This window comes from Chiloscyllium plagiosum, chromosome 11, assembly GCF_004010195.1.
Source record: "Chiloscyllium plagiosum isolate BGI_BamShark_2017 chromosome 11, ASM401019v2, whole genome shotgun sequence".
NCBI lineage: Eukaryota > Metazoa > Chordata > Chondrichthyes > Orectolobiformes > Hemiscylliidae > Chiloscyllium > Chiloscyllium plagiosum.
The window spans coordinates 83,942,229-83,958,162 of NC_057720.1; the positions used below are offsets into that span (position 1 = coordinate 83,942,229).

Sequence of the window (15,934 nt, forward strand, 5' to 3'; positions counted from 1 at the left end):
GTGCAGGTCAGGTGGATTGGCCATGCTAAATTGCCCGTAGTGTAAGGTAAGGGGTAAATGTAGGGGTATGGGTGGGTTGCGCTTCGGCGGGTCGGTGTGGACTTGTTGGGCCGAAGGGCCTGTTTCCACACTGTAATGTAATCTAATCTAATATTTGTTCACTGTCTCTACCATTTCCTCATCACCCTTGACAATTTCTGCTTCTCTGTTAAAACCTTTATTTTGGATGCTGTATTCCTTTTTACATATTTGCAAAAACTCTTACAACCCTGTTTTTACATGCATACTGTATCTGTCATACTGTATCTTACAGTTTTCATCTGTTAATCAACATCTTGGTGGCCTTTCCTGGTTTCTAAAACACTCTAAAATAATCAGACTTAGAAATATCATGGCAACATTATAATTCTTTCCTTTTAATTTAATACCATCCTTCATGTCATGCCTCACAAGGATAGTGTGCTGAAAAACAATCCCACTAATCCAAGAATCGACACAAAATTAAAAATTTTTAGAAGTGAATTTCCTAATTTACTTGAATTTTAGGCCCAGGTTGCCAGAAAGCATGGATCAGGATTCTATACTATTTATTACAAATAAATAGTACTATTACAAATAAAGTACTATTTATTACAAATAAATTATTATGAACCATCAACATATAACTCTACTCATTAAAACTCAAATCAACTTATAAAACTACCTCTCTAAACATACATAGAGATAGATGCCAAAAAAATGTTTTGGGAGAAAATTAAATCTCAGAAGACAATTTAAGATTTGCTGAAATGAACCTTTTGCTGATCAGAAAGCTGTTTCTCAACATTCCTTCTCTCGGTATTTTCACTTGTTTGCAGGTGACAAAGGGTGACTGGCTTACACTTATGTATCTGACCTATTCTTATAGCAACTGTTGAGGAGAAAGAAACTGGCTCTCTTTTGGTTTGAGTTTCTTTTAATGCAAGCAGAGACACAGCTCCTTCCCTTTGAAAGGTCCAAATGCTTCTCCCTCAAACATTCAAACCCATAAGATGTTCAGCTATCTGGGAACAATCACATAATTGGTGACAGGCAGAAGCCTTTGACATTGCTAACAGGCCACTAGTCCACAGACCAGTCAGCTATTTGTTGGTGGCCAAATTTCCACTCATACACATCCCTTGGCTCTGGCTCATCCGCAACAGGAGTTTTCCCCTATTGCCCGCGCAAACTGCTGTGTAAATAACACTTATGAGTGTCAGGTAACTTGCTTTTGGAAAGTGCAGTAATCATTCACAATCCTTGGGCTTTAAAACAGTCCTTTTCAGATTTCATATCACAGTCAAAAATACAGAAAAATAAAAAGATATAGTCTTTACATTTACTGGTTTAGTAAGCCACAGATGTATCTTTTTCACTGAATTTCTGCTGAATAGGAGAGTTACTTTATAAATGTTTGATATCGATCAGATATTTTAGTTCTTATTGATCTAATTAATTTTAGCCAACTCTCTCTTATACTCTCTCTGTAATTAGCTTTAACCTTAAGATTGTTTACAATTGGAATATGTCATATGCAAACTTAAAGCAGAATTCAGTTGTATTAGGATCACTACTTCCCAGCGGATCTTCTACTAATGACATTACTAATTAATCCTGCCTTATTATATAATAGAATCTAAAACAGTTTTATCTTCATTTGGTTCCAAAACATATTCCTCAAGGAAGCTGACAGAAAACCATTTACAAACTCATCTCCTACACCACCTTTGTCAATTGATTAAACGTTTGATTGAAGATTATAGTCCCCATTAGCATTACATTGCCTTTTTCACAAGCTCCAATAATTTTTGCTTTGTCTAACAATATATTAACTACAGTTCAGGTTCTGAAACTAGTCAAATTAGTATTTTTTGATACTTGGTTTCCTCGTTTTTTTTAAACCCAGGTGTGCTCCTAGGTTTATTTAGAAAATAAATTTTTTACTTGCAATTTCTAGATTCTACCTGGTTTGAATGAGTAATTAGATTAGATTACATTACAGTGTGGAAACAGGCCCTTCGGCCCAACAAGTCCACACCGACCCGCCGAAGCGCAACCCAACCATACCCCTACCTTTACCCCTTACCTAACACTACGGGCAATTTAGCATGGCCAATTCACCTGACCTGCACATCTTTGGACTGTGGGAGGAAACCGGAGCACCCGGAGGAAACCCACACAGACACAGGGAGAACGTGCAAACTCCACAGTCAGTCGCCTGAGGCGGGAATTGAACCCGGGTCTCCACCGCTGAGGCAGCAGTGCTAACCACTGTGCCACCATGCCGCCCACAAATACTATACAAACATGAGCAATATCATCTGGAAACTGTGGATGTGTGAACGGGACCCTCCCATACCATGAGTTGCCTGAACTATGCTTCTAAACAAATACCAGGAACTGAATGCAAAAGGAACATAGAATAAATTCGTACGGACTACACATTAACCTGCATCACTCCCAAAGCTGCAATCTTAGTAAGCATATATTTGTTTATTAGCTCTTTTCAGCAAACCTGTGCACTTTTTTTCCCCAACTGTAACAGAAGATAACTCCAAGCCTTTGTTAATGTTACCCCAACAAGTTATCATGGCTCCCATCACGTATGGATTTTTCAATTCTGTTCCACAGCTGTGGGTGAGATCGGCAAATTCTGTTTGGGCAAGGTAACTGCTGATTCAAATCTCCTTTACAGCCAGTTGTTCATCAGGTGTCTTGCAACCAATCTTGACATCTTCCTTAAACAGTGTTCTGCCTTAAATGCTATATAAAATCCAGCATCAAAATCTTGGCAACATTGCTCACCACCTTTTCAAGCTCATCCCTAACACTGAGCATGTGCGTGCATTATTTCATTGCTGTTTTTCTGAATTCTAACTTATATAAACTCTAAACCATTCATATTAAGGACCATAAGTGTTAAGAAGCACAAATTTCCTGAAAATAAAGTTTAATCCTTTTGCTTACTCGAATCCAGCATTTTTTTTTGAATACTATTGTTTGCTTCTACTTTTGGACAATTAAAAATGATAGTAAATAAGATTATACATAGACAGAGTTTAAGTACCTTGGAATCAAATTGTCACTCCTTATCTCACTTACAGCTGACAAGGTGTGTACTTATCGTCCACCCTAGATTTCCCTTCAGATGCTGGTGAGCAACTGCACGAGTCACAAAGAAACACTCTCTCTCTGTTAGAGTAAGAGTTCTAGAATTTTAACACCACAGCACTAGGGGAGCACTTACTGCAATGGCTGATCCTGGAAACTACAACCCTAAGTAGACATGCAATTCGACAAAATGTGCCATTTCATATTTTAATTTAGGATTTTATCTAAGTGGGAAATCTTAGCTTTTATCCCTTACATACCCTCAGAGCGAACAAGAGCTTAAAATCAACCTAGCATTCAACAGGCCAGCTAATCGTTTTGCAACTACTTATCCAAGTAACACACACCTGCCAACTTCAACGCATAACTTTGGTTCATTGCAAATCCTTTCAATCTCTAAACTTGCCCATACATTTCTTATGGGATAAATATTGAAATGGAGGATTAATTTTCTTATTGCAAACACTTGTGATGACATCACTAACTCAACTCTGCAAATAAGGCTTTCAAAAAACATCAGTAGTCACTGACCCAACAATTAAGGGATAGCAATATATTTTTAAGACCAAATAATATGCAACTTGCAGGTGGTGGTAACATGCACAGAATTCTACTTCTCTTGTCTTTCTTAGTGGGTCGCTGTTTTGGGAGGTAGTGTCAAGAAGCTGTGGCAAGTTGCAACCATGAACCTTGTACATGACACACACTGCATTGGTGGGGTACTTGAGGAGGCAGAAATGAATCATCCACATAAAGTTCTGACTAAAGGTGATTGCAAATGTTCCAGCCCTGTCTGCTGAATTAATGCTGGGTTCAACTACCATTGAGGAGGTGAATTTTATGGAACTATCTCCTTTTATAATTTGTTTATTTGTCAACCATAACTCAATGTGGCAGCATTGCAAAGCTTTGATTAGATCTGTTAATTATGGGATCACTCAGCTCCAGCAAGAGTATGCTGCATTTGCAGCTTAGCATGCATACAGTGTAGCTTCAACAAGTAGACAGTGTATTTTTGACATTCTTTATTTAGACAGGGTTGGTTCCCCAGGCTTGATGGCAATGGTTAAGGATATGCCAGCCCAAGAGATTGCAGATTGTGGTTGAAAATAATTCTGCTGCTGACAATGTCTCATAGGTGTCCCATTTTCAGCTGCTCGAGCCTTTCTGAATTCCATTTAATAGTGGTAATGCCCCATAAAAGATGGATGGTATTTTAAGTGTAAAGACCAGACTTCATACCTGCCTGTCTGTGCAATGGTCACTCTGTGGTACAGTGTATCTGTGACAGATATATTAGCAAGAATGAGATCAAGTTGATTTTTCTCCATATGTTGGTTCACTCATCACTTGCTATTGGCCCAGTTTGGCAGATATGTCCTTCAGGACTCAGACAGCCCAGTCAGTAGTCGTTTTATCAAATTACTCCATGAAATTGTCCACCTAGAGTCTACTCTTTCCTCTTGCCACCCTCAGTGCTTCCTCTAATCGATATTCAACATTAATTTGTAATGGGTGGGTTTTGTTTTTAGCCTAAATCAGAAAAGTTATATCAGTTTATTTAAGAAGCAAATATTGTTGTTGCCTTGTAATAAAAGTTGCCTTTTTTTATTAAACCAAAATTGCAAGTCATTTAAGCTGTCTCTCTCTTATCTCTATTCTAACCCAGGACAATCTGATATACTTTGTTAACTTATTGCATTGCAAGACACAAGCTACAAAACAGCTTTCAAGAAAAAATGTGCATCATGTACATTACATTACTGACACTCTGTCATTCATATGGCCTAGTGCAACAGTGCTTTCCCTGTTGGAGAACTTTGATTTACTGTGTAAAGCTGAAACTTTATTGTTGGAACAGCACAGCAGGTCAGGCAGCATCTAGGGAACAGAAGATTCGACGTTTCGGGCACATGCCCTTCTTCAGGAATGAGCAGAGAGTGTTCAGCAGGAGAAGATAAAAGGTAGGGAGGAGGGACTTGGAGGAGGGGCGTTGGAAATGTGATAGGTGGAAAGAGGTAAAGGTGAAGGTGATAGGTCGGAGTAGGGTGGAGGCGGAGAGGGCAAGAAGAAGACTGCAGGTCAGGAAGGCGGCCCGCCGCATCTGCTCCCAGGAGGACCAGTTCAAAATACGTACAACACAGATGGCCTCCTTCTTCAAGGACCGCAATTTCCCCCCCGACGTGGTCGACGGTGCCCCCCACCGCATCTCCTCCACTCCCCGCTCCTCCGCCCTTGAGCCCCGCCCCTCAAACCGCCACCAGGACAGAACCCCACTGGCCCTCACCTACCACCCCACCAATCTCCATGTACAGCGCATCATCCGCCGTCACTTCCGCCACCTCCAAACAGACCCAGCACCAAGGATATATTTCCCTCCCCTCCCCTATCAGCTGTCCGTAGAGACCACTCCCTCCGCGACCCCCTTGTCAGATCCACACCCCCCACCGACCCAACCACCACTCCCGGCACCTTCCCTTGCAACGCTGTACATGGAGATTGGTGGGGTGGTAGGTGAGGACCAGTGGGGTTCTGTCCTGGTGGCGGTTGGAGGGGCGGGGCTCAAGGGCGGAGGAGCGGGAAGTGGAGGAGATGCGGTGGAGGGCATCGTCGATCACGTCGGGGGGGAAACTGTGTAAAGGACTGGAATCACAAATCTACACACCACTGTGGGTTCAATGTGCCATAAAACAAAAATTATAAGGAGTTCGCACAAGTACTCTGTTACTGTAACTTCGCATGTGTCCATATATCATGTTGTTTGGACAGTTTGTAAAAATGAAAGAATGTCTCCAGCGAGCACATGGTCAGCGAAGGAGAGAGAGAAAGAAACCTACACAGTTAACTGACACACCAGTGAATCTGTGCAGTTACTGCTTTTGCTGTTTGAATTCATGTATCTCTGGACATTGGAGTGCGTCTAGGAAAAATGAACAGCAAATTCACAACTGATCTTGGAGGAACCTGTATGGGAGAGCTTGCAACACAGGAATAGACAAGTGCATAGTTTTTAAAGTGTAACCTTTCTGTTAGTCTACTCAGTAGTGAGTACAGTGGGTTCTTTCTTGATTATAATGGCAGGGAGATTCACTACACCTGCATGAGAGAATTTAAACTGGTGGGGGAGGTGGTTGGGACCCAGGGAAACACTGAGGAAAAAGATCAATCAGAGACTGGTACAATTGGGAAAGGAAGCAAATCAAACAGTTAGGGCAGGAAGAAACAAAGCAGAGAACAAGGTAGGACTGATAAATTAAACTGCATTTACTTCAATGCAAGAGAGCTAAAAGGGAAGGCAGATGAACTCAGCGCATGGACTGGGATATCACAGCAATTACAGAAAAGTCTCTCAGGCTTGGATTGGACCGGCAGCTTAATATTCCAGGTAAAAAATGCTAAAGGGGAGGCAAAAGAGGAGGAGGTGTGGCGTTTTTGATAAGGGATAGCATTACTGCTATACTGAGGAAGGCTATTTCTGGGAATATATCCGGAAGTTATTTGGGTTGAACTGAGAAATAAGAAAGGGATAGTCATCTTATTAGCATTGTATATAGATCCCTGAGTAGTCGGCAGGAATTTGAGAAACAAATTTGTAAGGAGATTTCAGTTCTGTCAGAATAATAGGGTGGTTATGGTAGGGGATTTTAACTTTCCAAACATAGACTGGGACTGCTGTAGTGTTAAGGGTTTAGATGGAGAGGAATTTACTAAGTGTGTACAAGAAAATTTTCTGATTCAGTACGTGAATTTTCCTAATAGTGAAGGCGCAAAACTTGATCTACTGTTGGGAAATACGACTGGGCAGGATACTGAGGTGTCAGTTGGGGAGCACTTTGGGGCCAGCAACCATAATTCTATTAGTTTTAAAATAGTGATGGAAAATGATAGATCGGATCTAAAAGTTGAAGTTCTAAATTGGAGGAAGGGTAACATTGACAGTATTAGTCAAGACCTTTCAAAAGCTGATTGGGAGCACTTGCTCGCAGGTAAAGCGATAGCTGGAAAATGGAAAGCCTTCAAAAGTGAGATAAGGAGAGTCCAGAGACAATATATTCCTGTTAGGGTGAAAGCAAAGGTTGGTAGGTGTAGGGAATGCTGGCTGACCAGAGAAATTGAGGTTTAGTTAAGAAAAAGAAGGAATCATATGTCAGGTATAGACAGGAGAGATTGAGAGAATCCTCAGAAGAATATAAAGGCAGTTGGAGTATACTTAATAGGAATATCAGGAGAGCAGAGAGTGGATATGAGATAGCTTTAGCAAATAGGGTTAAGGAGAATCCAAAGGGTTTTTATAAATACATTAAGGACAAACGGCTATCTAGGGAGAGAACAAGGTCCATCAAAGATGGCAGCCTATGTGTGGAGCCGCAGGAAATACAAAATGAGTATTTTGCATTTGTGTTTACTGTGGAGAAAGACATGGAAGATATAGAATGTGGGGAAATAGATGGTGACATCTTGAAAAATGTCCATATTACAGAGGTGGTGGTGCTGGATGTCTTGAAATGCATAAAAGTGGATAGATCACCAGGACCTGATCAGGTGTACCCTAGAGCTCTGTGGGAAGCTAGGGAAATGATTCCTGGGCCCCTTGCTGAGATATTTGTATCATAAATAGTCATTGGTGAGGTGGTTGGCTAATGTGGTGCCACTGTTTAAGAAGGGTGGTAAGGACAAGCCAGGGAACTATAGACCGTTGACCATAACATTTATAGTGGGCAAGTTGTTGGAGGGAATCCTGAGGGACAGGATTTACATATATTTGGAAAGGCAAGGACTGATCAGCTCGTCTTTGTGTGTGGGAAATCATGACACACAAACTTGATCGAGTTTTTTGAAGAAGTAACAAAGAAGATTGGTGAGGACAGAGCGGTGGACTCCAGTAAGATGTTCAACAAGGTTCCCCATGGTTAGCAAGGTTAGATCTCATGGAATACAGGGAGAACTAGCTATTTGAATACAGAACTGGCTCAAAGGTAGAAGACAGAGGATGGTGGTGGAGGGTTGCTTTTCAAACTGGAGGCCTGTGACCAGTGGAGTGCCACAAGGATCAGTGCTGGGTACACTACTTTTTGTTATTTATATAAATGATTTGGATGCGAACATAAGAGCTATAATTAATAAGTTTGCAGATGATACCAAAATTGGAGGTGGAGTGGACAGCGAAGGAGTTACTTCGGAGTACCACAGGATCTTGATCAGATGGGCCAGTGGGCTGAGGAGTGACATATGAAGTTTAATTTAGATAAATACGAGGTGCTACATTTTGGAAAAGCAATTCAGAGCAGGACTTCTATACGTAATGGTAAGATCTTGGGGAGTGTTACTAAACAAAGAGATTTTGGAGTACACGTTCATATTTCCTTGAAAGTAGAGTCACAGGGAGAAAGGATAGTGAAGGCAGTGTTTGGTATGCTTTCCTTTATTTGTCAGAGCATTGAGTATAGGAGTTGGGACATCATGTGGTGGCTGTACAGGACTTTGGTTAGACCAGTTTTGGAATATTGCGTGCAATTCCAGTCTCCTTCCTATTGGAAAGACTTTGCGAAACTTGAAAGGGTTCAGAGAAGATTTACAAGGATGTTGCCAGGGTTGGAGTATTTGAGCTATAGGGAGAGGCTGAATAGGCTGGGGCTATTTTCCCTGGAGCATTGGAGGCTGAGAGGTGACCTTATAGAAATTTATAATATCATGAGGGGCATGGGGAGGAAAAATAAACAAGGTCTTTTCCCTGGGGTGGCAAGTCCAGAACTAGAGGTCATAGGTTTAGGTTCAGAGAGGAAAGGTTTAAAAGGGACCTAAGGGGCAGCCTTTTCACACAGAGGGCGGTATGGAATGAGCTGCCACAGGAAGTGGTAGAGGCTGGTACAATTACAGCAGTTAAAAGGCATTTGGACGGGTATATGAATAGGAAGGGTTTAGATGGGTATGGGCAAAGTGCTAGCAAATGGGACTAGGTTAGGATGGACAAGTTGGATCAAAGAGTCTGTTTCTGTGCCATATTTCTCGATGACTCTGTGACTATAAAACAGAATTTCTGCATTTCAACCAGACACCTATTTTCATCTTTTAAAACTGACTTTAGCTTGGATGATTACACAACAGAATAATTCATACCTATTGAATAATTTCTTTGCAGCTTTATGAGCTGCTAGGCACTTACATGCAACATTGATAAACAGCTGCGAGGATACTTCGTTCATCTAAACTTGGATTCCCAAAACTAGAAACAAACAGAAGACAATAATGATTTTAAAATCTTTTTGGTGAAGAGATCCTTATCCCAGGTGTTAGTGCTAGGCAATTCAACTTGGATGCTTAAGTAAAGAATATCAAAGTTCTCAAATGCCACATACAAAACTTCTGTTTTGCTATGTAAAGCTATCTGTAGATTACATTAGCACCAGGCCTCATTTTACATCTCAAGCAGTGGTGATACTTCCATTTTCCTGTAACAATAATCCTCTTATTTCTTTTGAGGAAAAGTGCTAGCTTTTTTTTCTCTTTCTTCATGACAAGTGGATATTGTTTCCTAACCTTAACTGCCTTGCTAGATCATTGTAGAGGATGGCTAAAAATCAACCACATTGCTATGGTCTGAAGGTCAGGCAGGTAGGATGGCAGATTTCTTTCCATGAGATGGATTTCCATGACAATCGATGATACTCTTATGGTCACTTTTACTGAAGCTAGATCTTAATTCCAAGTTAATAAGTGATTTTAAATTTCACCAGTTATCATTGTGGCATTAGATCCAGTGACATAATCTCGACATGTCCACATCCATAACTGCACTTCTAAATTTCTACTGGAAATTAGGTTGACACCATTTCTATAAGTTTCCCCTGGCAGCTTACATAATGTGAAAGAGTAAGGACTTTCACATTCAATTACCCTGTAATATGAATTAGAATTAAGTGTGCAGTAGTAAAGATGCGGTGATATTTACATACAAACAGCTGGCCAGTGCGCTTTTGAGAATAGAATTGCTCCAATCAGAATTACATACAGCATGGACACTGTCAGACACCTATGCAATGTATCAGCACAGGGTGGAACAGCAAAGCTTCTCAACCAGATTGAAGAACCCTTGCTGTGACAGACCAGCAAGTATAAAAAATGTTCAATGCATGCAAAGGAAGCAAAATCAGATAAGCAAAAGAAATAAGAGAAAAAAAATTTAAAATCTTAAAACAAACTCCCACTGACGTTAATTTCTGAAGAGACTTCACACTTGTATTTATTTTTAGGGTCATTTTCTACCGAATGCATTAATCTTACTTTTTCCCGAACAATGAGTAGATAATAGCCTCAGTTTTATGCATTGAATGTATATCAAATTAGAGTCCTTCAGCAAGATTTTGTTATGGCACAGCCTGGGTGCTGGGTAACTCAAAACATAAATTCTAGATCTTGCACTTAACAATGCATGTGCATGTTCTGGATGATGATCTCTATTTTATTCTGGATTAATGATAAATATTGATAGCCTCATCAATTAAACATACTGCTAAAGCTGTATCCTGACTTGAAAATTTGGGTGACTACCATAATGAAAAGTTTCAATTTTAAGATCCAAAATGTACTAAGTATGACTCGATGACTCTATTACAAACTTCCCATTAAACAAATTGCATGACTTACATAAAAGTGAGAAACCATTAAACTAAATGATGTAACAGTGAAACCAAGACCATAAGGATATGACAAAATTCCATGAGAATTTACCAACATGATTCAGACACAATGAGCAGCTTACTGGAAAACTGTAGGTGTGCTTCCCATTGATTTCAATGTTAAAGAACTAGCTGCTGGAGTGAAGACAGGCAAAATTCCACCATTCAATGTTGCAATACTACTACTAATATTGATCAGGTAAACAATATTGGCTTCCTGTATCCATCACCTATACTTCATGAGAAGTTGGGTTATTGCCAATGAGAGAGTCAGTTACGCCATTATGTTCAAGTACCCAGGGGAAAATACAGTTTAGAATCTAAACCATGAAAACAATAAAAGACCAATAATAAAAAACGATATACATAACACCAATGTTTCATGCGTTACTATCATAAATTCATTTATTTTAAACTGCATAAAATTATGCCATCCTATGCCCTTAAAGTTGGTTTACATAGACGTAAACGTACCAAAATGAAACAAGGCCTGTTATAATTGATTTATTTGAAGGAAATAAAACCTTAAATTTTAACTATTCTTAATATATATTGTTAGTAAATATCACCCACGATGCTATTCTACTAATTAGACCATTAAGTGTACAATGAAGTTTCTGTAATGTACCTCTTTGCATTGTCCAACAATATTAACATGCTTGCTCCACCATCATCCTGAAAGCTTTCGTAGTGATGACGGTCTGCATTGCCAATCAAGTAATCAAAAATCGCTGTATCTATTATATCCAGAAGACGGGGGCCGGAATCATAGGGAGGGGTCTTCTTTACTGCATCACAATAACTCTCATCATACTCCCACCTACAAAAAATGAATACATCGAGATGCAATATCCAACAATTTTGAAACAACTTATAGTACATACGATTATATCAAAATTAATTCTGAGTATTGCTCAATATAAGATATTTTTCATTGCGTTAAGTGCAGTTCCTTTTGTAGGATGCAAGTTAACTTAAAAATAAACTCTACACGTGGGCTGATATACATACAGGTTAACAATCCTTCCAAAGTTCATAAAGCCCCAAAATCCAAAGCTGTCTTTGTGAATTTATTTTCTGTATAACAGGTTGTTTGGCGTGCAAACTTTTAATCAATTTTATCCTTTTTCTCACTTTGTCTTGAAAATATATTGACCCAGGAGTTGCAATACAATAAACTCGCTGGAGCTTGCATGAAGGACACCTGCAAAAAATTGCAAATCTCAGTTGCTGATTCAAACCTCCTTTACAGTCAGTTGTTCACCAAGCATTGAGCAATCAATTGTGACAACTTCCTTAAACTGTGTTCTGCCCTAAATGCCATATCAAATCCAGTATCAAGAGCTCACCTCCATTTCAACCTCATCTCTAACACTGAGCATATCCATGCTTTAATTCTATCATACAATTCTTTGTTGCTTTCCTGAATTCTAACCTACATAAAGTCTATATCATTCAATAGTATGTACCTTGGATCTTACCTCACTAAATCCTTCACTTCATACAGCTCTGTTCTTGCAAACCCTCCTTAAATTTTGATCGAGTGTATTGATTTAAATTCCCATTTTTAAATTTTTCCATTGTCTTACTACTGATGTATTTTTCTCTAGCATGGCACGTCACCATACACCCTTTAATATACTATTCATCAACCGTAGTTTATTATTACCCTGTCTCACTTCGTTTACGTCAATAAAAGTAAAACCGGATTGATCACCTAACATTGACCAAGGCACCTGAAAAGACAACAACAGAAACAGCTCTGTCAACCCTGCAGAGTCATACTCGCTAACATCTGGGGGCTTGTGCCAAAATTGACAGCTGTCTAACTGACTAATCAAGCAACAGCCTAACATAGGCATACTCATGGAATCATACCCTGCAGACAATGTCCCAGACACTACTATCACCATTCCTGGATATGTCCTGTCTTACTGAAAGGACAGACCCAGCAGAGGTGGCGGCACAGCAGTATAAACTCGGTAGGGAGTTGCTCTGGGAGTCCTCAACATTAACTCTGGACCCCATGAAGTCTTGTGGCTTCAGGTTAAATATAGGCAAGGAAACCTCCTGCTGATTACCATCTAGCGTCATCCTCCTTCAGCTGATGAATCAGTACTCCTCCAGGTTGAACACTTCGAGTAAGCACTGAGGATAGCAAGGGCACAAAATGTACTCTGGGTGATGGATTTCAATGTTCACCACGAAGAGTGGCTTGGCAGCAGTACTACTGACCGAGCTGGTCAGGTCCTAAAGGATACAACTGCTAGACTGGGTCTGTGGCAGGTGATGAAAGAACCAACAAGAGAGAAAAACATTCTAAACATGAAGTATGATGGATCACATGATCACAGACCAATTTCCATGTGGTGACTATATGATCATCCAGGCTCAAGCAAAGTACAACATACAATTAAACATCTAAACTCTTACAGATTGCATATTGGAAAATCACACTTAAGAACAAGTAAATACCTTGAAACTATAGCGTAAATGGATTGACCTCATTCTTACTAATCTGCCAGCTGTAGATCACCTGTTCATGACAGTATTGTGAAAAGTGACCACCGCACAGTCCTTGCAAAGGCAAAGTCTCGCCTTCACATTGAGAATACCTCCACCATATTCTGTCGCATTATCACGGTGTTAAATAGGACAGACTTCAAACAGATCTAGCAACTTGATTGAGCATCCATGAGGCTCTGTGGGCCATTAATAGCAGCAGAATTGTACTCCAGCACAATTTGTAATCTTATGGCCTGGCATATCCCCAGTCATCCATTACCATCAAACTAGGGGACCAATCCTGGCTCAATGGAGAGTGCAGGAGGGCATGCCAGGAGCAGCACCAGACATACCTGAAAATGAGGTATCAACCTGGTGACGCCACCAAACAAGACTACTTGCATGCCAAACAGCACAAGCAGCAAGTGATTGACAGCTAAGCAATCCCATAACAAATGGATCAGATCTAAGCTCTGCAATCCTGCCACATCCAGTTGTGAATGGTGGTGGTTGATTAAACAACTCACGAGGCGGCGGCAGCTCCACCTCCACAAATATCCCCATCCTGGGAGAGCCCAGCACATCAGTAACAAAAGATATGGCTGAAGCTTTTGCAGCAGTCTTCAGTCAGAAGTGCTGAGTGGATGATCCATCTCAACCTTCTCCCGCAGTCCCCACCATTGCAGATACCAGTCTTCAGCCAATTCAATTCACTCAACGTGATATCAAAAAACAGTTGAAAGCACTGAATATTGTAAAAGCTAAGGACCATAGCCAAGCTGTTCCAGTACAGTTACAACACTGGCATCTACCCAAAAATGTGAAAAAAAGGCTAAATATGTTCCGCAGGCATAAAATAGGACAAACCCAAGTTGGCCAATTACCACCCCATCAGTCTACTCTCGATCATCAGTAAAGTGATGGAAGGTGTCACCAAAAGTGCTATCAAGCACCATTTGCTCAGCAATAAACTGCTTGGTGAGGCCCATTTTGGGTTCTGCCAGGGCCACTCATCTCCTGACCTCATTACAGCCTTGGTTCAAAAATGGATAAATGAGCTGAGGTGAGACTAACAGCCCTTGACATCAAGGCTGCATCGACCAAGTGTTATATCAAGAGGTCCTAGCTAAACGGATATCAATGGGTATGAGGTGGCAAACTCTCCGGTAGTTAGAATCATACCTGACACAAAGGAAGATAGTTGTGATTGTTGGAGGTCAGTCATCTCAGCTCCAAGACATCTCTGCTGGAGCACCTCAGGGTAGTGTCCTAGACCCAATCATCTTCAGCTGCTTCAACAATGACCTTCCCTCCATCATAAAGTCGGAAATGGGGATTTTCACTGATGCTTACACAATGTTCAGCATCATTCACAACTCCTCAGAAACTGAAGCAGTCTGTTTCTAAATGCAACAAGATCTGGACAATATCCAGGTTCGGGCTGACAAGTGGCAAGTAAAACTCGCATCACATAAATGTCAGGCTATGACCATTGCCAACAAGAGACAATCTAACCACCGCCCATTAACATTAAATGGTGTTACCATCATTAAGTACCCCATTATCAACATCCTGGGAGTTATCACTGATCAGAAACTTAACTGGACTCACCACATAAACACAGTGCCTACAAGAACAGGTCTGAAACTCAGGATTTTGCGACAAGTAACTCACTCCCTGACTCCCGAAAGCCTGTCCACCATCTACAAAGCACAAGTTAGGAGTGTGATAGAATACTCCCCACTTCCCTGGATGAGTGCAGCCCCAAAAACATTCAAGAAGCTTGACACCATTCAGGACAAAACAGCTCAGTTGATTGGCACTGCATTCACTCCTTCCACCACCAACGTTCAGTAGCAGCAGTGTGTACTATCTACAAGATGCACTGCAGAAATTCACCAAAGATCCTCAGACAGGATGCTCCAAACCCACGACCACTTCCATCTAGAAGGACAAGAGCAGCAGGTATATGGGAATACTAACACCTTCAAGTTCCCCTCCAAGCCACTCACCATCCTGACTTAGAAATATATCACCATTTATTCACTGACACAGGGTCAAAATGCTGGAATTCCCTCCCTAATGGCATCGTGGATCAACCCACAGCAAGTGGACTGCAGCGGTTCAAGGCGGTGGCTCACCACCATCTTCTCAAGGGCACCAAGGGAGGGGCAATAAATGCTGGCCATCCTGCGATGCCCACATCCCACTTAAAAAAAAGGGACAATGTTCACAGTCAGTATGCCACTTTAATCTAGACTCCTCTGTTTTGCTACCTTTCTCATCACTACCTCCTATTTAAGCATTGCTTTAAATATTTTGTTGATTCCTGACAAATCTGTAACATTATTTGAATATGCAATGTTACTACTATTAAGCCACTGCCAGCATCACACACAATATCCAATTCATTCTTGGACATTAACTCATTTTGGCAATGCACACATTTGAAAGAAAAGAAATGCATGGGCGTTTGCTGACAGGTTTAAAACCATCATCACTTCTTTGCAGCCCCTTTTTCTCTTCCCCTCCCATGGAGCCTGCTTCTCTCTCCTGGCCTCCCTCCCTCCCCCACCTACCTTGAGTCTACAACTTTACCCAGCCCTTATGCTTTACTCTCT

General features: G+C 40.8%; 1 protein-coding gene across 3 annotated transcripts in view; it reads right to left on the reverse strand.

Annotated features, from left to right (window-relative positions):
- The window catches only part of fam20b (FAM20B glycosaminoglycan xylosylkinase), a 155,610-nt gene that overhangs the window by 16,724 nt on the left and 122,952 nt on the right, over positions 1–15,934 (reverse strand). The window contains exons 7-9 of one of the 3 annotated variants that reach the window (XM_043699968.1): positions 11,437–11,628; positions 9,296–9,355; positions 4,220–4,665 (exon numbers count right to left, since the gene is read on the reverse strand). In XM_043699968.1, the coding sequence (XP_043555903.1) occupies positions 4,617–4,665; positions 9,296–9,355; positions 11,437–11,628 (301 nt within the window). In that variant the 3' untranslated portion in view covers positions 4,220–4,616. Of the gene's footprint in view, positions 1–4,219; positions 4,666–9,249; positions 9,356–11,436; positions 11,629–15,934 lie in introns of those variants that run through there. The other 2 variants (XM_043699967.1, XM_043699969.1) reach the window with 2 other exon arrangements.